Below are 24658 nucleotides of genomic sequence, written 5' to 3'. Positions count from 1 at the left end.
TCCCGCCAGGAGCACTGCTGCACAGAACACATCTGGACACTGGCAGACCTAAGTTGCTGGGAGGCGCCTGGCGGGATGGTTGTGCTCTCCCACACCCTGTACCCACTCTCTGGGAGCTCACATTCCACTCAAAACCTGCCACAGCCAGGCCTCCAGCTGCGCCTGAGCCGGCCAGTCCAATGAAGAGGCCGGAACCCTCGCTGCTGGCAAAGAGGGAGGCTCCGATCTGGTGGGGAGAGAGGAAAAGGAATCAGCTGTGAGCCACCCAGATTCCAAGGCCCCCGCCCTTCACACGATTTCCAGGACCCAACTCCTATTCCCCCAGCTTGGGGACCCCCTGACAGCCTCAGCCTGCCCCATCACCACCTGCTTAAACTGGACAGGGCAGTGACCTCAAGGATGCAGATGCTGGCTGACCTGGAGGTCAGATGCGGCCCCAATAGAAGGAGGGGTGGGAGGAGTCAGGGTGCACTCACCGGCCACCATGTCATGTCCCGGCCCGCGAGGAAGTAGCCACTCACTGTGTTCCTGCTGGCTCGACAGGAGGACTGAAAGGACAGAGCAGAAATTGAAACGCCTGTGCATTGCTGGAAGGAATGTACAAGGGTGCCACTGCTATGGAAAATAGTCTGGCCATTCCTCAAAGAGTTAAACATACAATTACTCTATGGTCCAGCAATTCCACTCCTAGGTGCATAGCTATGAGAACTGAAAACAGGCGTTCAGACAAAACCTCATACACATGAATGCTCATAGCAGCAGTATTCACAATAGCCAAAAGGTGGAAACCAGCCAATGTCCACCATCTGATGAGTAGATAACAAAATATGGTCTCTCCACACAATGGAATAGTATCCAACCATATAAAGGAATGAAATACTAATACACGCTACAACATGGTGACTCTTGAGAACATCCTTTTAAGTGAAAGAAATCAGGCACAAAAGACCACATGTGGTGTGGTACTGTTCATACAAATGTCCAGAATAGGTAAATCCTTAAACAAAAAGCAACAGTGCAGAGCTAGGGAGAGGGGGCAATAGGAAATGACTGCTAATAAGTGTGGGGTTTCCTTTTGGGGTGATGAAAACATTTTGGAACTAGATAGGGGTGGTGACTGCACAACATTGTGAATGTACTAAATGCCACTGAATTGTACACTTTAAAATGGTTAAAATGGATCACAATAGCTTCTCTCCTCACAGAAAGTTAACTGACAGAGAAATTAACGCTTAAAATATTAACGAACTTCCCAAGGACACACAGCTTCCTCTCGGTTCTCACTCCAATTCTGATTTCTGCATTCTGACTCCTGGCTCATGGTCTCCTGCAGCTTTACTCATTTCTCATCTCACTGAGATTGAAACCACAACATTGGTGAACCAGGACCACGCTCCAACCAACCGAACTACCTGGCCAGGGCTGGACTATATCCTTTAAATACAGCAATCAGCAGAGTCACACCAATTGTACAAGTGGGGACACTGACTTCTGGGTGGAGCATTAGAACAACTGTACCTGCACCACAGCTCACATGACATGGTCGGGGTTGAGCCTCACAGTCAGCCAGCCTGAGAGGGGATCCCACCGAAGAATGGGAAAACAACAATCAAGACCCAATTATACCCGGCCCGCGTGGCTCAGTGGTTGAGCGTCAACCTATGAACCAGGAGGTCATGGTTTGATTCCCAATCAGGGCATATGCCCAGATGTGAGTTCACTCCCCAGTGAGGGGCATGCAGGAGACAGCCAGTCAATGATTCTCTATCATTGATGTTTCTATCTCTCTCTCCCTCCAAAATCAATAAAAATATATATGTTTTTTAAAAGACCCAATTACAACAGGAGAGCCCAAAGAAGCGACAAAAGAGACAATCCTAGAGCATCCAGTTCAGGAGGTCAAGAAGATTGTACCACTGGGTCCCACAGGACAGTGTCTACAAAAGACCACCCCATGAAGACTGGGAGTCATAGCAGTTCTATCTAATACATAGAAACAAACACAAAGCGACAACTAAAATAGGGAGACAAAGAAACAACCCCTAAATGAAATGGGGGGGAGGGGGACGGGGAAGGACTCTCCAGAAAAAGAGCTAAATGAAATGGAGGTAAGCAATTTATCAGACATAGAGTTCAGATTAATGGTTATAAGGATGCTCAAGAAACTTAGTGAAAACTACAAAGAACTTAATGGGAACTACACGGAACTTAGTGGGGATGACATCAGCATTAAAAAGGACATAGAAAAACCATGAATAAGAACGAGTCAGAAATGAAGAATACCATATTTAACATCAAGAATACACTAGAAGGAATTTGAAGAGGCTGGAGGAAGCAGGGGATTAAATTAGTGATTTGGAAGACAAGGTAGAAAAAACACTCAATTAGAACAGAAAAAAAGAAAGAAAAAACATTTAAAAAGTATAATGACAGCCTGACCGGCATGGCTCAGTGGTTAATCAGGAGGTCATGGTTCAATTCCCAGTTAGGGAACATGCCTAGTGTGGAGCATGTAGCAGGCAGCCAATCAATGATTATCTCTCATCATTGATGTTTTAATTCTCTCTCACTCTCTATTCCTCTCAGAAATCAATAAAAAAATATATATATATTTTTAATATATTTTATTGATTTTTTACAGAGAGGAAGGGAGAAGGATAGAGAGTTAGAAACATCAATGAGAGCGAAACATCCATCAGCTGCCTCCTGCACACCCCCTACTGGGGATGTGCCCGCAACCCAGGTACATGCCCCTGACCAGAATCAAACCCTGGACCCTTCAGTCCGCAGGCCGACGCTCTATCCACTGAGCCATACCGGTTAGGGCAATAAAAATATGTTTTAAAAAAGAAAAAAAGTATGACAAGAGTTTAAGGGAACTTTGGGACACCATGAACTGTAACAACATCTGCATCATAGGAGTACCAAAGGGAGAAGAAAGTGATCAAGGGGTAGAGAACCTATTTGAAGAAATAATGACAGAAAACTTCCCAAACCTGGTGAAGGAAAGTCACACAAATTCAGGAGGCAGAGAGAGACCCAATCAAGATGTGTTTGATTCCCGGTCAGGGCATATGCCCAGGTTGCAGGTTTGATCCCCAGTGTGGGCATGCAGGAGGCAGCCAATTAATTATCCTCTCCCATCATTGATATTCCTATCTCTATCTCCCTTTCCCTTCCTCTCTGAAATACATATATTTAAAAATAAAAAAATAAAAAAAAATTGAAGGGAAAATAAAGAGCTTCCCAGACCAAAAAAATGGGGGGGGGGGGGGGCAGGGCAGCTAAATGAGCTTATTACAACTAAACCAGCATAGCATAAATGCTGAAGGGACTGTTGGAAGAAGAATAAAAAATATAGAACTAGAGGAGCACAGGCATAACGAATAAAAATGGCAATAAGTAAGTACCTATCAATAATAAACTTAAATGCTCCAATCAAATGACATAGGGTAGCTGAGTGGATTTTTAAAAAATGGCCCATATATATACTCTCTTCAAGAGACCCACCTCAGAACAAAAGAGTCACACAGCATGAAAATGAAGGAATGGGGAAAAATTTCCCATGCAAATGGAAATGAAAAAGATGGGGATAGCAATACTTATATCTGAGAAAATAGACTTCAAAACGAAGGTGATAAAAAAGACAAAGATGGTCATTACATAATACTAAAGGGATTGATCTAACAAAAGGATTTAACCCTGGTAAATATATATGTGCCCAATAAATGAGCACGTAAATATATATCTAAAAATTCCTGGAGGACTAGCCCTAACCGGTTTTGCTCAGTGGATAGAGCATTGGCCTGTGGACTGAAGGGTCCCAGGTTTGATTCCAGTCAAGGGCACATGCCTGGGTTGCGGGCTCAGTCCAATGTGCAGGAGGCAGCCGATCAATGATTCCCTCTCATCATGGATGTTTCTATCTCTCTCTTCCTCTCCCTTCCCCTCTGAAATCAATAAAAAATATATTAAAATAAATAAATAAAAATAAAAGCCTCAAAGTACAAAAGAGGCTGATGTACACTCAGGGCACTAAAAAACAATCTGGATTCAGCAAATAAAAAAAAATTATTAAAAAAATTCTTGGAGGATTTTAAGGGAGAGATTATCAGCAATACAATCATAGTAGGGGACTTCACTGACATCACTGGAAATTTTTCACACACAAAAAAAATCAACAAGGAAGCAGCAACCTTAAATGATATACTAGATCAGGCGGATTTAATTGATACTTATAGAACATTTCATCCCAAAGCTGCAGAATATACATTATTATCAAGTGCACATGGAACATTCTTAAAGATAGACTACATGTTAGGACACAAAATAAGCCTTTACAAGTTCAAGAAGATTGAAATCATATCAAGTATACTAGAGGTCCGATGCACGAAATTTGGGCTAGGGGCTTGACCCTCGCAGCCCCGGCTGCCTCATGGTCCTGGCTGCCTCTCGGCCCTACGGCCCTACCCCAGCCCACTGGTCATTCTGGAAGGTCGTTCCTCCATCCATCTAATTAGCATATTAGCTCCTTATTATATAAGATTCTAATATCACAATGGCATGAAACTAGAAATCAACTATAATAACAAATCTCAAAACCAGTCAAACACATGAAGACCACATAGCATGTTATTAAACAACTAGAGGCCCGGTGCACAAAAATTTGTGCACTCGGGGGGGAGGGGGCATCCCTCAGCCCGGCCTGTGCCCTCTCGCAGTCTGGGACCCCTCGGGAGATAACGACCCGCTGGCTTAGGCCTGCTCCCGGGTGGCAGAGGGCAGGCCCAATCCCTAGGTGCAGCCCCTGGTCAGGCTCAGAGCAGGGCTGATTGGGGAGTTGGGGCACCGCCCCCTATCATGCACAAAGCAGGGCAGATCAGCAGGTTGCGATGCCACCCTCAGTCATGCTCAGGGTAGGGCCAATTGGGGGGTTGGGGCACCGCCCTGTCACACTCAAGGCAGGGTCAATGGGGAGGTTGCAGTGCCACCCCCTGTCATGCACAGAGCAGGGCGGATCAGGGGGTTGGGGCGCTGCACCCTGTCACTCACAGAGCAGGGCCCATCAGGGGGGTTGGGGCTCTGTACCCTGTCACGCACAGAGCAGGGCCCATCAGGGGGTTGGGGAGCTCCCCCCTGTCACGCACAGAGCAGGGCTGATCAGGGGGTTGAGGAGCTCCCCCCTGTCGCTCACAGAGTAGGGCCAATAGGGGAGTTGGGGCACCGCCCCCTGTCACACACAGAGCAGGGCGGATCAGGGGGTTGGGGCGCTGCACCCTGTCACACTCAGGGCAGGGCCGATGGGGAGGTTATGGCTCTACTCCGTCACACACAGAGCAGGGCCCATGGGGCTGGGGGGTTGGGGCACCGCACCCTGTCACACACAGAGCAGGGCGGATCAGGGGGTTGGGGCGCTGCACCCTGTCACACTCAGGGCAGGGCCGATGGGGAGGTTATGGCTCTACTCCGTCACACACAGAGCAGGGCCCATGGGGCTGGGGGGTTGGGGCACCGCACCCTGTCACACACAGAGCCACAGGGTGATCAAGGGGTTGGGGAGCTCCCCCCTATCAGGCATAGAGCAGGGCTGATCAGGGGGTTGGGGCACCTTCCCCTGTCATGCTGATCCCGGTGCTGGGAGGCATATTACCCTTTTACTATATAGGATAGAGGCCTGGTGCATGGGTGGGGGCCGGCTGGTTTGCCCTGAAGGGTGTCCTGGATCAGGGTGGGGGTCCCACTTGGGTGCCTGGCCAGCCTGGGTGAGGGGATGATGGCTGTTTTCAGGCTGGCAGGTGACTGAAGCTCCCAACCGCTCCTTTTTTTATTTTTTTATTTTTATTCTGGGCCAGCTTTAGCTCTGAGGCTTGGCTCCAGCTCTGAGGGCTCAGCTGCTGAAAGCAGGTATCTGGTTTGTTTGGGTTCTATAATCAAAACACTGTTTCAACTCCAGCTCTGAGATCCCCGCTGGCTGAAAGCAGGTTTCTGGGGTTTTGTTTAGCTTCTATATTTGTAACAATGTTTCAAACTGCAAGCTCAGAGGTTGGCAGCTGCAGGCGGGGAACGTTGGCTTCCTCCGTCACTGAAGCAAGCAAGCCTCCTGATAGCTTCCAAGCTGCCTGGCTGCCAGCCGCCATCTTGGCTGGCAGTTAATTTGCATATCACCCTGATTAGCCAATGGGAAGGGTAGCGGAGGTATGGCTAATTACCATGTTTCTCTTTTATTAGATAGGATGAATGGGTTAACAGTGAGATCAAGGAAGAAATAAAACTTCCTGGAAACAAATGAAAAGGGACATGCAATTACCCTAAAGCTATGGGATACGGTGAAAGCAGTTCTGAGAGGGAAGTTCATAGCATTACAGGCCTACCTCATGAAACAAGAAAAACATCAACTACCTAAACCCACAACTAAGATATTAGAAAGAGAACAACAAGAAAAGCCCAGAAGAAGTAGAAGAAATGAAATAATAAATATCAGAGCAGAAATTAATGGCATAGAGACTAAAAAACAACATAAAAGATCAATGAAATCAAGAGCTGGTCCTTTGAAAAGATAAACAAGATTGATGAACCATTAGCCAGACTTCATCAAGAAACAAAGAAGTCAAATAAATAAAACCAGAAACGAAAGAGTCAAAGTAACAATTGACACCACAGAAATACAGAGAATTGTAAAAAAAAAAAAAAAAAAAAAAAAAAATGCTATGAACAACTATATGCCAACAAACTGAACAACCTGGGTGAAATGGACAAATTCCATGAAATATACAATCTTCCAAAACTCAATCAGGAAGAACCAGGAAACTTGAATGGGCCAATAACAAATAATGAATTTGAAGCAGTAATAAACAAACAAACAAACAACAAAAAAAAACTTGTACTGGATGGCTTCACAGGCGAGTTTTACTAAACATTCAAAGAAGAACTAACACCTAGTCTCCTCAAACTACTCTAGAAAATTCAAGAGGAGGGAAGACTTCCTTTTGTGAGGCCAGCATTATCCTAATTCCAAAACCAACTAAGGATACTACAAAGAATGGAGATTATAGGCCAATATCCCTGATGAACATAGATGCTAAAATCCTCAACGAAATATTGGCAAATAGGATCCAGCAATACATTAAAGAGATCATAGAAATTTCAACAACTTAACCAACTATAATTTAACAAAGAAATCCCATGCCTGAGAGACCTGCATACTGAAACATCTAAAGGTGGGCAACCAAGAATAAACCAGGACACAAGAAGAGAGGAAAGCACAGATGGCCTGCAGGTGCAGCACTGCAGCCGGGAGCTGGAGGCTCTGCCTAGAGAGTGGAGGAAGCCAGCAGTAGCAGGTGCTTTCTTCCACCGGAGGAACAGAGAGATGCAAGGGCGGGGGGGGGGGGGGGGGGAGGAGCAGTCCAGTGGGGTGAGCAGCAAGGGAGCGAACAGTGATCGAGCCAGCAGATGGCTGACAGAGCACAGGGTCTGGCCGTGCAGCTCCACTGTCGGACCAGGCAGTGGAGTTTCAGACAAAGAAATGGAACCACAGAGGACTGCCGCCACTTGGGCTCCCAAAACGTGCTCCCGTTGCCCTTGGAGTCAGAGAGGAGCATATTATCTTTAAACCGAGAGCTGCTGCAGTAGAACTGCTGTTTCCCTCTGACTGATCCCCAGGTGGGGTGCTTGGGGTGGGACCCCACGGAGGTCAGGGGTTGCCATTACTGTGAGGGCAAAACAAACCCCACTCCCAAGCAGCACAGCCGTACTTTCTTACAGAAGCTGTGGAGGTTGACAGGGAGATCACGGAGGAAAACAAAATCTTGCAATTCAGTGCCATCTACTGGAAAATAGTAGAAAGATCTCTTCAGAGGAAGCTGCTATCAGCCATATATATATACAGACAGATCTAAATGCCTAGGCAAAGGAGAACAGCAAATACCATGAATAACCATGTTAACAAGGATGATGAGAAAGAAAAGGAAAAACCCCCAGAAGCAACCTACACCACATGGAAATATATGACATAAATGACAGATTTGCAGTTCTGAAAATACTCAATGCAATATGAGAAAATACAGACAAGCAACTCAATGCTCTCAGAAAACAAATCAATGAACAAAACGAGTACTTTACCAAAGAGATTGAAACTTTAAAAAAGAACTAATCAGAAATCCTGGAAATTAAGCATGCAATTAAGGAGATTAAGAGTGAACTACTGAGAGACCCAAGATGGCAGCATAGGCAAATGCCTGTGCTCACTGCTTCCCACAACCACATCAAAATTACAACTAAAATACAGAACAACCATCATCCAGAACTGCCGGAAAGCTGGCTGAGTGGAAGTCCTACAACTAGAGAAGTAAAGAAGAAAGCACTCTGAGACTGGTAGGAGGTTCGGAGGCGCAAAACAGGCTGGTCCAGCACCCAGGTGTGCCGCTTTTTTTAATCAGGAGGGAGATCACCTCTGCAGAGGCTGCCCAGAGGAGCAAGGGGTCCCAGCACCACACCAGACTCTCAACCCGGGTCCCAGAGCTGGGAAAAGAAGTCCCTACGGGCAGTAAGAACTACAGGCTGTAAAAACCAGTGCAAATTGGGGCTGAGTGACACACGGGCTACTGAGATCCAGCTGCTCCTCTTAAAAGGCTAGCACCACAAATTGAATTTACAAGCTCCCGCTTCCTCTGAGCTCTAGTGTCGGGTGAGGCTCTGGGGGACCCAGACACATATGAGAAGAAACTGGACTGTCTGGCACTGGGGCAGGAACTTGGGGGTGGCTTTCTTCCAGACAGAGGTGCTCACAGCAGTCATTGTTCTCATGCAGGGACCTCCCCTGTTGCAGGGCTTGACTGGCAGCCATCTCTGTTTTCTCTGCCCTGGTGATTCCCTGAGACTCTGCCCCACCCAATTTACAACCCCACCCAAGCTGTGCGCAGTGGCTTTTGCATATGAATGGCCTGTCCTTCCAAAGGCTAAAAACCTGTTAAACAAGCTGCAGCTGAGTCAGGGAGCCCCAAACCTATCAATAAAAGCCCCAAGACCAGGCACCAGCACCAGCCTGCCTTGCTTCACAGCTGGGCCTTGTCTGGGCACTTCCAAACCCGAAACAAAGAGGAGGAATCTGCAGATCTCTCTGTAGCTCCTGCTGGATGGTCCCAGGAAGTGGATGACTTTGCAACTCCCTGGAGACCCAAGAGCCAGTGTACCCAGTGGTCAGTGTGAGACCATACCAGATTACAAATCTTCACATCCATAAGTGATATGCTCAAGGGGCAACTCAGTGAGCGCCAAAGCCCCACTGAAGCAAGTCCTGCTCCATAGAGGTGTCTCCTGCACAGCAGCTGTCCCACTGTAGTCACAGCTGGTCCCAACAGCCAATTGGCCTGGAGGTCAATTCCTCCCAGTGACACCAACAGCAATCAAGGCTCAACTACAAGAAGACTGTGCACACAGCCCACACAGGGGTGCACCTAGATTGTCCACCATAGGTGATTGGGGAGGCTGAGCCACTGGGTCCTATAGGACACCTACTACACAAGACCACTCTATCAACTCAGGAGACTTAGCAGCTACCCAATACATAGAAACAAACACAGGGAAGCAGCCAAAATGCGGAGACAATGAAACATGTCACAAATGAAAGAAATGGAAGAAAGCAAACTACTGGATATAGAGTTCAAAACCATAGTTATAAGGTTACTCAAGAATCTTCTAGAAATCTCCAAGGCAGTGGTGGCCAACCGGTGGTCCGCGGACCACTGGTGGTCTGTGAGGTCCAAAAGGTTGCAACCACTGGTTTAAGGAAACTTTTGGAGCAGCAGTCACCAACCATTGATCCACAGACCACTGGTGGTCCATGAGGTCTGAAATGTTGGCGACCACTGCTCCAAGGGACTTATTGAGACTTTCAAGGATCTTAGTGAGAATGTCAACAAAATGGACAAGATCAGTCAGAAAGCATACACTGACTGAAATAAAGAATAATATACAGGGATTCAACAGTAGACTAAAGGATCCTGAGAATCAAATCAATGATTTGAAATATGAGGAAGCAAAAAACACCCAACCAAAAGAGCAAAAAGAAAAAAGAATCCAAAAGTATGAAAATAGTGTAAGGAGCCTCTCGGACAACTTCAAGCATACCAACATCTGAATTATGGGGGTGCCAGAAGAAGAGAGAGAGCAAGATATCGAAAACCTATTTGAAGAAATAATGATAGAAAACTTACCAAGTCCAGAAAGCACAGAGAACCCCAAACAAGAGGAACCCAAAGAGGACCACACCAAGACACATCATAATTAAAATGCAAAGGGCAAAAGACAAAGAGAGAATCTTAAAAGCAGCAAGAGAAAAGCAGTTAGTTACCTATAAGGGAGAGCCCATACAACTATCAGCTGATTTGTCAACAGAAACTGTAGAGAGCGCCTGGGAAGGCACATGGTCATTTCTTTAATTATCGTCAGCTGAGTCCAGTGGCATTGGCAGAGCCACGTCCTGGAAACACACCTTGACAGAGGCAGGAGGGTTGTCAGCTTGACCTTCAGCCCAGGCACCAGGGGGTGGGTTTTGTTATCTAAATCCAGCCAAGTACCAGGAATGAATATGACTCCGGCCACCCAAGAATGCACATAACCTCCTTTGTCTTGACCTTTAGTAAAACTTCCTGGTTTTTGCTGTATAAAATGAATGCTCTGTATTGGCTCTGGGTCACTGTCTCTCCATCATAGGACAGCCGTCCCACCCGGCCCCAGCTTTTTCCTTCTATCTCTGTGTCTGTCTCTTTCTTTCATTTTCTCAATCCCCAGCAGCCCCTACTCAGGAACTGATCCACTCTCTAGCCGCACTGGATGCAGAAAGGAGAGAAATATTTACATTTGGTGCCCGGGTCCAGGAACTTGAGTACAGGGGAACTCTCAAAAGTCAAGCGAGGGAGTGCTCCGAGAAGTGTGCTGTGCAACAGATTAAAGAAGTAAGGTAAGGAGTGGATGTTGTAAGTTGTATTAGCTGGGTGTAAAACATGGGTAATTCAGGGTCTCAGGAAAGACCTCTACTCTCAAATGCTTAAAACTTTGCTCAAAGCTCGAGGATGCTCTGTTAAGAGTAGTCAGATTCTTTTTTTAAAAATTGTTTTATTGTTTAAAGTATTACAAAGAGTATTACATATGTCTCCTTCTTTTTTCTCCTTGACAATCCCCTGGCCTCCTCTACCCCCTCCCCGCCCCCCAGTGTCTTATGTCCATTGGTTATGCTTATATGCATGCATACAAGTCCTTCGGTTGATCTCTTACCCTCCCCTCCTGCCCCCCAACCCTCCCCGGCCTTCCCGCTGTAGTTTGACAGTCTGTTCAAGGCTGCTCTGCCTCTGGATCTATTTTTATTCATAAGTTTATAATAGTCTTTATTATCCATAAATGAGTGAGATCATGTGGTATTTTTCCTTCATTGACTGGCTTATTCACTTAGCATAATGCTCTCCAGCTCCATCCATGCCGTTGCAAATGGTAAGAGTTCCTTCTTTTTTACAGCAGCATAGTATTCCATCGTGTAGATGTACCACAGTGTTCTAATCCATTCATCTACTGATGGGCACTTAGGCTGTTTCCAGATCTTAGCTATGGTGAATTGTGCTGCTATGAACATATGGGTGCACATATCCTTTCTGACTGGTGTTTCTGGTTTCTTGGGATATATTCCTAGAAGTGGGATCACTGGGTCAAATGGGAGTTCCATTTTTAGTTTTTTGAGGAAACTCCATACTATCTTCCTTAGTGGCTGCACCAGTCTGCATTCCCACCAGCAGTGCACAAGTGTTCCTTTTTCTCCACATCCTCTCCAGCACTTGTCGTTTGTTGATTTGTTGATGATAGCCAGTCTGACAGGTGTGAGATGGTACCTCATTGTTGTTTTGATTTGCATCTCTCGAATGATTAGTGACTTTGAGCATGTTTTCATATGTCTCTTGGCTTTCTGAATGTCCTCTTTTGAAAAGTGTCTATTTAGATCCTTTGCCCATTTTTTGATTGGATTGTTTATCTTCCTTTTGTTAAGTTGTATGAGTTCCCTATAAATTTTGGAGATTAGGCCCTTATCAGATATGACATTGGCAAATATGTTTTCCCACGCAGTGGGTTTTCTTGTTGTTTTGTTGATGGTTTCTTTTGCTGTGCAGAAGCTTTTTATTTTGATGTAGTCCCATTTGTTTATTTTCTCTTTAGTTTCCAATGCCCTAGGAGCTGTATCAGTGAAGAAACTGCTTCGGCATATGTCTGAGATTTTGTTGCCTTTGGATTCTTCTAGTATTTTTATGGTTTCCCGTCGTACATTTAAGTTCTTTATCCATTTTGAGTTTATTTTTGTGTATGGTGTAAGTTGGTGGTCTAGTTTCATTTTTTTGCATGTATCTGTCCAATTTTCCCAACACCATTTATTAAAGAGACTATCTTGACTCCATTGTATGTTCTTGCCTCCTTTGTCAAATATTAATTGAGCATATTGGTTCAGGTTGATTTCTGGGGTCTCTATTCTATTCCATTGATCTATATGTCTGTTCTTGTGCCAGTACCAGGCAGTTTTGAGAACAGTGGCTTTGTAATACAGCTTGATATCTGGCATTGAGATCCCACCTACTTTGTTCTTTCTCAGGATCGCTGCAGCTATTTTTTTATTCCAGATGAATTTTTGGAGAGTTCGTTCTAAGTCTGTGAAATATGCCGTTGGTATTTTAATGAGTCAGATTCTTGATTTCTTAAATTTTGTTAATGAAACTTGCCCTTGGTTTTCTGAAGAGGGAACCATCAACTTTCAAATGTGGGAAAAGGTCGGAAAGCAGTTGTGTGACCGATACACAGCAGAAGGTCCAGAGAAGATTCCCATTTCTACATTCACATTATGGTCTTTAATTCATGATTGCCTTGATCCAGCGCAGGAGAGTTTAAGAATGTCTAAGCAGGATGTGGCCACAGCTTTACAGCCTACAGTGGAGGGGTGCGAATCTCTAAAATTACCACTTCCCCGCTCTGTGCCTCCTTCGCCTCTGCCTGTCGCTCCTGCGACCGCAGTCAAGAGCCCACCTGATAAAGATTTACCGTGTAATTATGAGCAGGAGCTGGAGTTTGAGGCAGAGCAGGAGAAGCATCACTGTGATGGGATAACTTAGATGATAAGTGTTAGGTCGGAGGGAAGTCCAGGAGCTGATGCATGCAACCGCAAGGCAGATGGTGACGCAGATACTGGATCCTTCCTGGAACCCATAACAGACCAGTGCACCAGGTAGATGGTGACGCAGATACTGGTTTCTACCTGGAACACATGACAGACCTGCCCAAGGCGGAAACTCCCACAGTTCATGCTCCCCTGCCCTCAGTGAACAGCTGTATAAAAAAAGTGCCTCCATTCCCTTTTGGCGCGACTTCACTGGCCCCGCCCTTGGACCCGTGAACCTTGCACAGGAGTGCAGATTAAAGTTCCTTCTTTTCGACTTGCCTGGCTCTCTGACTTGTCTCCTGCACCGCAAACCTTACATTTGGTGCCGAAACCCGGGAGATGCAAGCACCCCATCTGACCATCCCCCCACGGTCCGGGGTGCCCTCCTCTCCCTTCTTGTGGCTCAGTACTCCCTGGCCTCTCCCCCGGCTCGGCAGCATCAGCGGAAAGTCCCGGCCCATGCCGATCCCTGGCAGTCATCCGCCGACGTCTCTGTCTGTAAAGTGTGGCCGCGTCAGAGGTTGCCCCCTATTCTCTGGACCCTTCCGGGAAGGGTTCTCCAGACCCCAGGAGGTAGGGGAGACGTCCCTGCTGTCCCTCGGTCCCTCCGCCCATCCATAGCCTCGGCTAAATGATTGGGACGCTGATCCTTTAGCCCCAGCTACTGACCTCAGGTATCGAGCATGGGTAATCAAAATTCTAAACCTGATCCGAGCACACCTCTAGGGTGCCTGCTCACCAACCTGGCTAAACTAGGCCTGTCCCAGGTCTGCGTCCTAAGCACCTCATTTATTTCTGTAACGTGGCATAGCCTCAGTATGAATTGGACAACGGGTCAAAATGGCACGAAAATGGGACCTTTGATTTTAACATCCTTATTGACCTCAGTAATTTCTGCTGGTGAACTGGGAAGTGGCTCAAGGTCCCATATGTCCAGGCCTTTTTTAAATCTGCACTCCCGCCCCTCCTCTGCCCCTCCTGTTCCACAGCCCAGGTTCTCCTGGCTCGTGAGAAACCTACTCTGCCTACCGATACCCCTCCACTTTCCACCTTATCTGAACCCCCCGGAAATCTTTCCTCCCCTCTGTCTCGTCCGCGTCTGAGGGAGTTGTCCAGGTCCATGTTCCCTTCTCTCTGTTGGATCTCTCCCAGACTGAGAAGCGGCTGGGGTCCTTTTCCGCCAACCCTACAGTGTTCATCAAGGAGTTCCGATACCTCTCTCAGGCCTGTGACCTCACCTGGCATGACATCCATGTCATTCTTTCTTCCACCCTAACGTCAGATGAAAGGGAGAGAGTCTTGGGGGCAGCAATGGACCACACAGATCAGGTCCACCTTACAGATGCCAATATGCTGGTGGGGGCCCAGGCCGTTCCTCGCCAAGAGCCAGGCTGGGAGTACCAACTAGATACCCCCGGAGGGCAAAACGGGCACTGACACCGAGACCAGATGCTCCAATGCCTGATGGCCGGCCTACAGGCCGTCTCCCACAAGGTAGTTAATTATAACAAACTGAGAGAAATTACTCAGGGACCAGATGAGAACCCCGCAGTCTTCCTTAACAGGCTGACTGAGGCTCTGACTTTGTATACTCATCTGGACCCTGGGTCCCCGGCCGGAGCAACAGTTTTAGCCACCCACTTCATCTCGCAGTCGGCCCCAGATATTCGGAAAAAGTTTAAAAAAGGCTGAGGATGGCCCTCAGACCCCAGTCCGAGATCCAGTGAACATGGCCTTTAAGGTTTTTAATGCCGTGAGGAGCAGGCAGAGTCGGATCAGGAGGCCCGCCTTCGACAGAAGGTAGACCTGCAAACCCAAGCCCTGGTTGCAGCCCTGTGGCCGACAGCAGCCACGCATGGTCCCAAGGGGGCTGTGCACGGTGGGGGTGCAACGAGAGGACGAACGCCACCTGGAGAATGTTTCAAGTGCGGGAATGACGTCCACTGGGCAAAGCAGTGCCCCCAGCCCCGAGCTTCAACCAAGCCCTGCCCAGCATGTGGTCAAAGCGGCCACTGGAAAAGTGACTGCCCCTGGAAAAGTGACAGGCCTTCTGAGTCTCAGCGTGGAGGGGCCACCCTTCCAGGTCATGACCCGCTCCTGGCCATGCTGGGACTGGCCGAAGACTGAAGGTGCCCGGACTCAACGACCCCCCATCACTCTCGCCAAGCCCAGGGTACACTCAAGGTAGTGGGTAAGCCAGTCTCCTTCCTGGTCGATACGGGGGCTACCTTCTCTGTCCTGCCCTCCTTTTCAGGGCCCCTTTCCCTTCCACAATCTCGGTCATGGGTATTGACGGCAAATCCACCTGCCTGCTGGCCACCGGACCCCTTCCCTGTCTCCTCGATGATAGCCCTATAACCCACTCGTTCCTAGTCATGCCTTCATGCCCCGTGCCCCTTTTAGGATGGGATATCCTCACCAAACTAGGGGCCACTCTGCAGCTCACTCGGAGCCCTTCAATCTCCCTGCTTCTTCTGCTCCTGGCCTCCTCCCTTCACGGGGACACCGATCCCCCACTACCTGCATCCCCTTGTCGACCCCAAAGTGTGGGATACCTCTACCCCGGTGGTTACTAGACACCATGCCCCGGTCAAGATTAGACTTAAGGACCCCACCTCATTTCCCTCCCACCCCCAGTTTCCTATCTCCCTAACTCATCACCGAGGGCTCAAACCCCTCATTACTCGGCTTCTGGGGCAGGGTCTCCTCATACCTATCGATTCTTCCTGCAACACCCCCATCCTCCCAGTTAGGAAGGCAGACGGGACCTACCGCTGGTTCAGGACCTCCGGCTGATCAATGAAGCGGTGGTCCCCATCCACCCGGGTGGTCCCTAATCCTTACACTCTCCTTTCACGAATCCCGTCCTGTACCACCCACTTTTCCGTCCTCGACCTCAAGGACGCCTTCTTTACCATCCCTCTGGACCCAGACTCTTTCCATCTGTTTGCATTTCCTTGGGAGGACCCAGACGAGCAGGTATCCCGCCAACTCACCTGGACGGGCCTGCCCCAGGGGTTCAGGGACAGTCCTCACCTGTTTGGCCAGGCCCTAGCCAGAGACCTCCAACAATGCTCGTTAGAACCCAGCACTCTTCTCCAGTATGTAGATGACCTCCTTCTCTGCAGCCCCTCCCTGGACATGTCTCAGAAGCATACAGCTGATCTCCTCAACTTTCTAGGGGACAAGGGATACCGTGTGTCCCCTGCCAAGGTGCAACTGTCAGCTTACTTGGGGATCTGTCTGATGCCCAATTCCCGAGGACTGACAGTTGACCGAGCACAGGCAATAGGAGACCTACAGCCCCCCACTTCTGCAGACCAGATCTTGTCCTTTTTGGGACTGGTAGGATTCTTCCGCCATTGGGTCCCAAACTTTGCTCTCCTAGCTAAGCCCCTATACCAGGCTGTTAAAGAAACGCCAGTAGGCCCCCTCCCCTCACCCTCCCTCATTAACCAGGCTTTCTCTAAGCTCCGGGATACCCTTCTGGCATCTCCCCCCCTCCCCTCTCCCCGACATCTCTAAGCCTTTCCAACTATTTACTGATGAAAGACAGGGAATGGCTATTGGGATCCTCACTCAGCCCCTAAGGCCGGCCTTCACTCCCGTAGCACCTGTCCAGACAGCTTGACCCCACGGTCCGGGGATGGCAGCCCTGCCTCCGGGCTCTGGCTGCAGCTGCCACCCTCACCAAGGAGGCCCAAAAAATCTGCCTCCAACAACCCACAGACTACAAGATCTCCTGTTCCACCGATCCTAATCTCTCCTTGCCCCCTCTCCCATGCAGGAACTCCATCTCCTGTTCCTCGAGAATCCTGACATCTCCCTGACCCAGTACCCAGCCCTGAACCAGGCCACTCTCCTTCCCGCTGCCTCCAGCCAACCTGCGGCAATGCACTCCTGCCCCGAGGTCATCGAGGCCCTCACTCAACCTCGGGCAGGACTCTCCGATTTTCCTGTCTCTAATCCTGACTTAACTCTGTTTGTGGATGGAAGCTCGTGCCTGGACCCCCAGGGACGTCGGAAAGCCTCCTGTGCGGTAGTAACACCCGAGTGGACTCTGGAGGATGCCCGACTCCCAGAGGGTACCACCTCTAAAAAGGCCAAGCTCATCGCGCTGACCCGCGCCCTACACCTGGCCCAAGGGAGGAGGGTAAACATATATACAGACTCCAAATATTCCCTTCTGATGGCTCAGAGGTCGGCAAACTCATTAGTCAACAGAGCCAAATATCAACAGTACAACGATTGAAATCTCTTTTGAGAGCCAAATTTTTTAAACTTAAACTATATAGCCCTAACCGGTTTAGCTCAGTGGATAGAGTGTCGGCCTGCGGACCGAAGGGTCCCAGGTTCGATTCCGGTCAAGGGCATGTACTTTAGTTGCAGGTACATCCCCAGTAGGGGGTGTGCAGGAGGCAGCTGATCGATGTTTCTCTCTCATTGATGTTTCTAACTCTCTATCCCTCTCCCTTCTTCTCTGTAAAAAGTCAATAAAATATTTTTTTAAAAAACCCTTAAACTATGTAGGTAGGTACATTGTTATTAACTTAATTAGGGTACTCCTAAGGCTTAGAAAGAGCCACACTCAAGGGGCCAAAGAGCCACATGTGGCTCACAAGCCGCAGTTTGCCGACCACGGTGATAGCCCATTGGCACGCGGTTATTTGGAGGGAGAGGGGCTTTCTCTCCACTAAAGGCTCACCTATTATCAACGCTAGACTCATAACCCGCTTACTTGATGCCTTACAGCTTCCCTCCCAGGTAGCCATCATGCACTGCCGAGGCCATCAGACGGACTCCTCGCTGGTTACTCGGGGAAACCCCCGAGCAGACGTGGTGGCCAAAGGCTTACCTCAGGGTGAAGGGCCCCCAGCTCCGGTCCTGTTCCTTTCCCTTCCCTCCATTACTCCTCAAATATACAGAAGAAGAGAAAAATAAACTCCTGCAGCGGGGAGGCTCTCCTGGTCCTGAGGGATGGATCTTTATAAATAACAAAATCGCCCTCCCTCGGGCCCAGGCAGGGGCCATGGCCCAACAGATCCACAGGTCCTTGCACAGTGGACCTCTGGCATTTTGGAGGTTCCTCGAGCCCCTCTTCACCTCGCCCGCACTGCGAGAGGCGGTCAAGAGTGCCTGCTTCTCCTGCCCCACGCGTGCGGCTGTCTCACCCCAGGGAGGGATGAGCCTCAACTTTCCACCCATCAAATGAGGGGACACCTCCCAGGGCAGGACTGGCAGGTAGACTTCACCCACATGCCTCCCCACAAGAAGACCAGGTACCTGCTGACCATGGCAGACACCCTGACAGGGTGGGTGGAAGCCTTTCCACCCGCAAGGAAACTGCTGAAGTGGTGGCTGAGACCCTAATAACACACATGATCCCAAGGTTTGGCCTCCCCACCTCCATCCAATCAGACGACGGTCTAGCTTTTATAGCAAGGGTCGTCCAGCAGGCTAGCACCTCTCTTGGCATCTCCTGGAAGCTACACATACCCTACTGATCATTGGGTAAGATCGAGAGGATTAATGGCCTCTTAAAGACCATCTAACTAAACTCTCTCTAGAAATATGCAGCTCCTGGCCGGACCTCCTGCCCATGGCCCTGACCAGAATCCAGGCTACAAGGAGCCCCACCTTCTTAAGTCCTTTTGAACTCCTATATGGGAGACCCTTCTTGCTCAACCACCATATCCCTACTGATCCTCCTCCCCTGGGAACTTATCTTCCATATCTGTCCTTACTCAGGCAGCTGCTCCGAGAACACGCGGACAGGTTTCTGCCCAAGCCAGAACCGACCGACCAGGGCTCCCGAGGACCAGCCCTTCACCCGGGTGACTCTGTCCTCCTTAAGAATCTACATCCGAAAGCCTTGGAGCCTAGGTGGACGGGACCTCACACTGTAATCCTTACAACCCCCACCGTGGCCAAACTACTTGGCGATCCATCGTGGCACCACCTTTCCAGGCTCAAGAGGACCCCGGAGCAGCATGACTTCTATAAATGTGAGGTGTTGGGCTCCACTAAGGTTCGCCTTAGTCACCCTCCTGCTCCTCCTTCTCCTCCCGGCCCTGAGCAACCTACACTCACCCCCAACCTGCTTATGTGTGGAGGTCCAAGGTCCGTGAAACCTACTACCAGGACAGCACACAAGTCACCCGGCAGGTAAGATCTCAGGACTGCCCTCTGGTCGGATGCCAGGCGGAGATCCTGATGGCTGTCGACCTCCGGTCAGTGTCCAACGGTGGCCGACCCTATGCCTGTTTTGCTTATGACCAGCGGAACCCAGACAGGTGTAATCAAGATGTCAACACCTATGGGGGTTGCCGCTGGTCAGGCTGTGTCACCCATGATGCCTATAATGAGGTCAGAACTGGCCCCTTTTTCTGGAAGGATGGGACCTTCAACATCAGGGTCCAGGATCCCTGGGACCAGCAATGGGTTACGGGCGTTATGGGAAAACTATACGGGAGTGGTTGGAGCTCGACCCCTTCAGGGACCATTTACACCTCCTGGGAATATGTCTTGGCCCAGGAGGCCAAAATCCAGGTCTCCAACAGCATCCTACAGGCTGAACAGTCCCTTAGAGGGAAGCTGCCCGACTCCCCCCGGGTAGAAGTCCTATCTTCTTGGCTCCAACTTATTCAACACACTCTACTATTCCTCAACGAGACCCGCACCCTGCCCAGTGTCTCACACTGCTTTCTATGCGCCTCTCTCCAAAGACCTTTGCTGGCTGCCGTCCCACTCATAACTCCTCCAGGAGCCCAGGGGCAAGGTGAATGTCAGCCTCCCTTGGCTGGCATTCCCCTTTGGGAATCCGAAACTCCAAAGCCCACCCTGCCCCTACGGATATGCTACCAGACCAGTAATCCGGTAACTGGGGGACGAGTCACTTGGAACTGTACCCAAAACCACACCGCAGCCAGTCCCCCAAGGCCAGCCCCGGTACCTTCTTTTGGTGCAACGGCACCTTAAGCAACTGCATAAATTCCTCTCACCCTGGGCCTTGCTTCGTGGTCACAGTAGTTCCCCAACTAACCTTGTATGGAGAGTCGGAGCTATCCTGGCTGCTCCCTTCTTCCCACCCCCGGGCCCGCCGGGCCGCCTTCCTCCCTGTCATGTTAGGGGTGAGTGTCGCTGCCTCAGTAGGCCTCGCCGGTGGAGGCCCTCGGGAACAGCCTAGTCTCTGCCCAGGATTTCATTGACAAGCTCCAGATAGCCCTGGAGTCTACTACCGCCTCCTTAGCCTCCCTACAGCGGCAAGTAACATTGGTAGCCCAAGTAACCCTGCAGAACCAACGGGCCCTAGACCCCTTACTGCAGAGAAAGGAGGAACCTGCATATTCCTTTAGGAAGAATGCTGCTACTACATCAATGAGTCCGGAGTAGTGGAGCAGAACGTGCAGACCCTGACTAAGCTGAGTGAAGAACTACGTGCAAGACACTCTTGGGACAACTCTCTTTTTGGCTGGTTCCAAAGCCCCTTAGCTACCTGGGTCCTACCCATGATAGGGCCCCTAATTCTCATCTGTGTCTTTTTTCTCCTAGCCCCCTGCCTCCTCAAGTTCATCCGCTCCTGGATTGTGGAGATGTCACGGGTGATTGTAAATCAGCTCCTGCTCCACCCCTTTGCTCGGCTGCCCTCCAACCTGCCTCTGCCTGACCCTGGCCTTTAAAACCCCCCTCCCTCTTCTCCCTTGGTCAGCAGGAAGTAGCCAAGACGATTTTGGTGCCCCTATCACCAAAAGGCCGGGATGTTAGGTCGGAGGGAAGTCCAGGAGCCGATGCATGCAATCGCAAGGCAGATGGTGATGCAGATACTGGATCCTTCCTGGAACCCGTAACAGTCCAGTGCACCAGGTAGATGGTGACGCAGATACTGGTTCCTTCCTGGAACCCGTGACAGACTTGCCCGCGGCCAAAACTCCCACAGTTCATGCTCCCCTGCCCTCAGTGAACAGTTGTATAAAAAAAGTGCCTCCATTCCCTTTTGGCGAGACTTCACTGGCCCCACCCTTGGACCCGTGAACCTCGCCCGGGAGTGCAGATTAAAGTTCCTTCTTTTCGACTTGCCTGGCTCTCTGACCTTGTCTCCTGTGCTTCGAACCTTACAATAAGAAAGGTTTTACTCACAGTTGCCCAGCCTTTACAGCTGGATGCAGGCACTCGGCCGAAAGTGAAAGCGACTTCATATTTCATTTTGCTGGTGGCTCAAACTACTTCTACTGGGCTGAACCAAGTAGAAAGGATTAAAGGAATTTCTCGGCAACTGCCAATAATTCTTTATCTTAAAATTTTTTTTTCTTTCCCTCCCAGACCAGGCTAGTGAAATTCTTCCTATGCGTCTGTATTGTAAATTTTATCTGCTTTTCTCTGATTTATGATTTTATTGTGCTGTGTTAAAATTTTAAGATTTTAAGATTAATTTGAAAAGTGTAAAATCTGTAAAAATTGCAACCAAGGAAGTTTAAACAAAGGCCAGCTAATTCCAAGCATGCCTTCAATTTATTTTATTTTTTTTTAAATATATTTTATTGATTTTTTACAGAGAGGAAGGGAGAGAGATAGAGAGTTAGAAACATCGATGAGAGAGAAACATCGATCAGCTGCCTCCTGCACATCTCCTACTGGGGATGTGCCCACAACCCAGGTACATGCCCTTGACCGGAATCGAACCTGGGACCCTTGAGTCCACAGGCCGACGCTCTATCCACTGAGCCAAACCGGTTTCGGTGTCAATTTAAAAACAAAAACAAACAAACAAACAAACAAACAGTAGACGACCAGACCATTACTGAATTTTCCCCCAAAGCAAGCAGGAGGTGGGGGAAGGGAGACACGTGGTGATCCTGTAACATGTACGCCCCCTCACGAGTGTGCTAGGAAAAGTCTCCTTCTCGCCATGAAAAGTTTTGCAGAATTTAGAAATGTGTCTGAGGTTTCTGTGCATGTGTAAAGAGAGAAGTTAGCTTAAAAAATGTGTGCACACGGTTCGATTTCGGATGTTAGATAGTTTTGAGCTAAACTTAATCTCTTTACAATGCTACAGACTAAAACCCAAAGACTGTTTTTTCTCAAAAGAAAGATGGCAGAGATGACCCAAAGATTTCCATATAAAAGGGTAGTTTTTAAATAATAAGGGACCGCATTCCAAAGTTAAAAAATTAAAAAGTTAGTAAATTATCTGTTACAGAATTTGCCAAAGTAAATGCCTTAGATAATTGTAGTTGGCTCTAGAATCTCAAAATTGTTAAAACATAGCTAAATAATATCTACACTAATAAAACACAAACATGCAAATTGACCATACCTTCGCCATGCCTTAAGCCATGCCCACCAGCCAATCAGAGCGACTATATGCAAATTAACCCAACCAAGATGGAGCTGGAGAAAGCAGGAGACTTGGTTGCCCCAATGATGGAGGAAGCCAAGCTTCCCGCTTGCTGCGGCGGGCTCTGAGCTCCACTCAAAGCAACAAAGTTTCAATTATAGAAGGTAAATAAACCCCAGATACCTGCTTTCAGCCAGCCGTGGCCACGGAGCTGGAGCGAGCAGGAGGCTTCCCTCCCACCCGCCCTGACCAGCTCTGAGCTCCTCTCAAGGCTACAAAGTTTCAATTATAGAAGGTAAATAAATCCCAGAATAAAAAAAAGAAAGAAAGAAAGAAAGAAAGAAAGAAAGGAGAGTCTGGGAGCTTCCATTGCCAGGGGGGCTTGGCCAGCCTTAAAACAGCCCTCAGCCCCTCACCCAGACTGGCCAGGCACCCCAGTGGGGACCCCCACCGTAAAGGGGGTGTGGCCAGACTGAAAACAGCCATCAGCCCCTCACCCAGGCTGGCCAAACCTCCATGGGATGAGGGTCCCCACTGTGGGGGGACTTGACCAGCCTGCAAACAGCCATCAGCCCCTCACCCAAGCTGGCCAGGCACCCCAGTGGGGACCCCCACCCTGAAGGGGGTGTGACCAGCTGCAAACAGTCATCAGCCCCTCACCCAAGCTGGCCAGGCACCCCAGCGGGGACCCCCACCCTGAAGAGGGTGTGGCCAGTCTGAAAAGGGCCCTCAGCCCCTCATCCAGGCTGGCCAGGCACTCCAGCAAGACCCCCACCCTGATCTGGGACACCCTTCAGGGCAAACCAGCTGGCCCCCACCCATGCACCAGGCCTCTATCCTATATAATAAAAGGGCAATATGCAAATTGACCCTAACAGCAGAGTGACTTGGAATCACTGGTCACTATGACACACACTGACCACCAGAGGGCAGACGCTCAATGCAGGAGCCACCCTTGGTGGTCAGTTCGCTCCCATAGGGGGAGCTCTGCTCAGCCACAAGCCAGGCTGACAGCTGCCAGTATAGTGGTGGTGGTGGGAGCCTCTCCCGCCTCCTCAGCAGTGCTAAGGATGTCCAACTGCAACTTAGGCCTGCTCCCTGCTGGCAAGTGGACATCCCCTGAGGGCTGCTGGGCTGCCAGAGGGATGTCTGACTGCCAGCTTGGGCCCAATCTCCCAGGGAGCGGGCTTAAGCCAGCAGGTGGACATCCTCTGAGGTGTCCCAGACTGCAAGAGGGCATAGGCCGGGCTGAGGGCCCCCCCCCCCCCCGACAAGTGCACAAATTTTTGTACACCGGGCCTCTAGTATTAATTATAAAGGTTCTAGTAGCCCAGGTAAAGACTAGCTACACCCTTTGTTAATTTAGAAGGCTGGCTTCCCATGGTAATCTCTTTAGGAAGAAGGTAGCAATTTACATTTGAATGGCTACCGGCTTGCTGTGGAACTCTGGCTGCTTAAAACTTTGGAAGTTTGCTGAATTAAATAATAAAATTAAATGTCTAGGTATTTTGAAATTACAAAATACTGAAATATTAATCTGAATTTGCCTCATGAAAAATCTAGAGGTCAGAACTGAATTAATTATATCTTGTATTCTTAAAAATGTAAAGGTATTACTAATCTGAGAAATGCTAAATGTTTAACTTTTACCAGCAAAAAAAGTTAAGACTTCTAAGAGTTTAAGGTTCAAATTAAATTGGGAGAAATCATATGATTGTAGTAAAATTTTAACACTGGTCTAATTGAAAAAGAGGATTAATTTTGTGATCTCAACTAAATTTTTAATATAAAAACCAATTTAAATTTAATTGATATCTTTTAAAATAATTATAAAAAATATAAAATCTTTAGATTATATATATATATGATGGTCTTTCCAAGTGAAATTTCACCTTTGGGACATTTCACGGGCCCTAAAAGGTTTTCAAAAGTTTGTTCTCTCTTCTTAAATGAAATAATTTTAAATTAAACTGATCTAGTATACTTGAAATCACATGGAAAGCTTTATCAAATAATAATTAATAACTATATTCTCCTTATATACATATATTTTATATGTTATGAAGGTTTTGGCCTCTAAGAAAGGGCAAAACAAGTAATAAAATATTTCTTAAGTAAAACCAGAATTTTTCACC

General features: G+C 48.6%; 1 protein-coding gene across 1 annotated transcript in view; it reads right to left on the bottom strand.

The window, feature by feature from the left end:
• Positions 1–21379, bottom strand: part of SLC5A10 (solute carrier family 5 member 10) — a 74810-nt gene extending 53431 nt beyond the window's left edge. The window contains exons 1-3 of the mRNA XM_070393373.1: positions 21326–21379; positions 477–548; positions 122–226 (exon numbers count right to left, since the gene is read on the bottom strand). Of these exons, the coding sequence (XP_070249474.1) occupies positions 122–226; positions 477–491 (120 nt within the window). The 5' untranslated portion in view covers positions 492–548; positions 21326–21379. The remainder of the gene's footprint in view (positions 1–121; positions 227–476; positions 549–21325) is intronic.
• Between the last annotated feature and the right edge of the window lie 3279 nt (positions 21380–24658).

The sequence above is a fragment of the Myotis yumanensis genome, unplaced genomic scaffold, assembly GCF_028538775.1.
Source record: "Myotis yumanensis isolate MYYU_CA2020_CCGP unplaced genomic scaffold, mMyoYum1.0.hap1 SCAF_16, whole genome shotgun sequence".
Classification (NCBI taxonomy): Eukaryota; Metazoa; Chordata; class Mammalia; order Chiroptera; family Vespertilionidae; genus Myotis; species Myotis yumanensis.
Note: the sequence above shows the minus strand (reverse complement) of the source record. Positions and strands in the feature narration are given on the sequence as shown.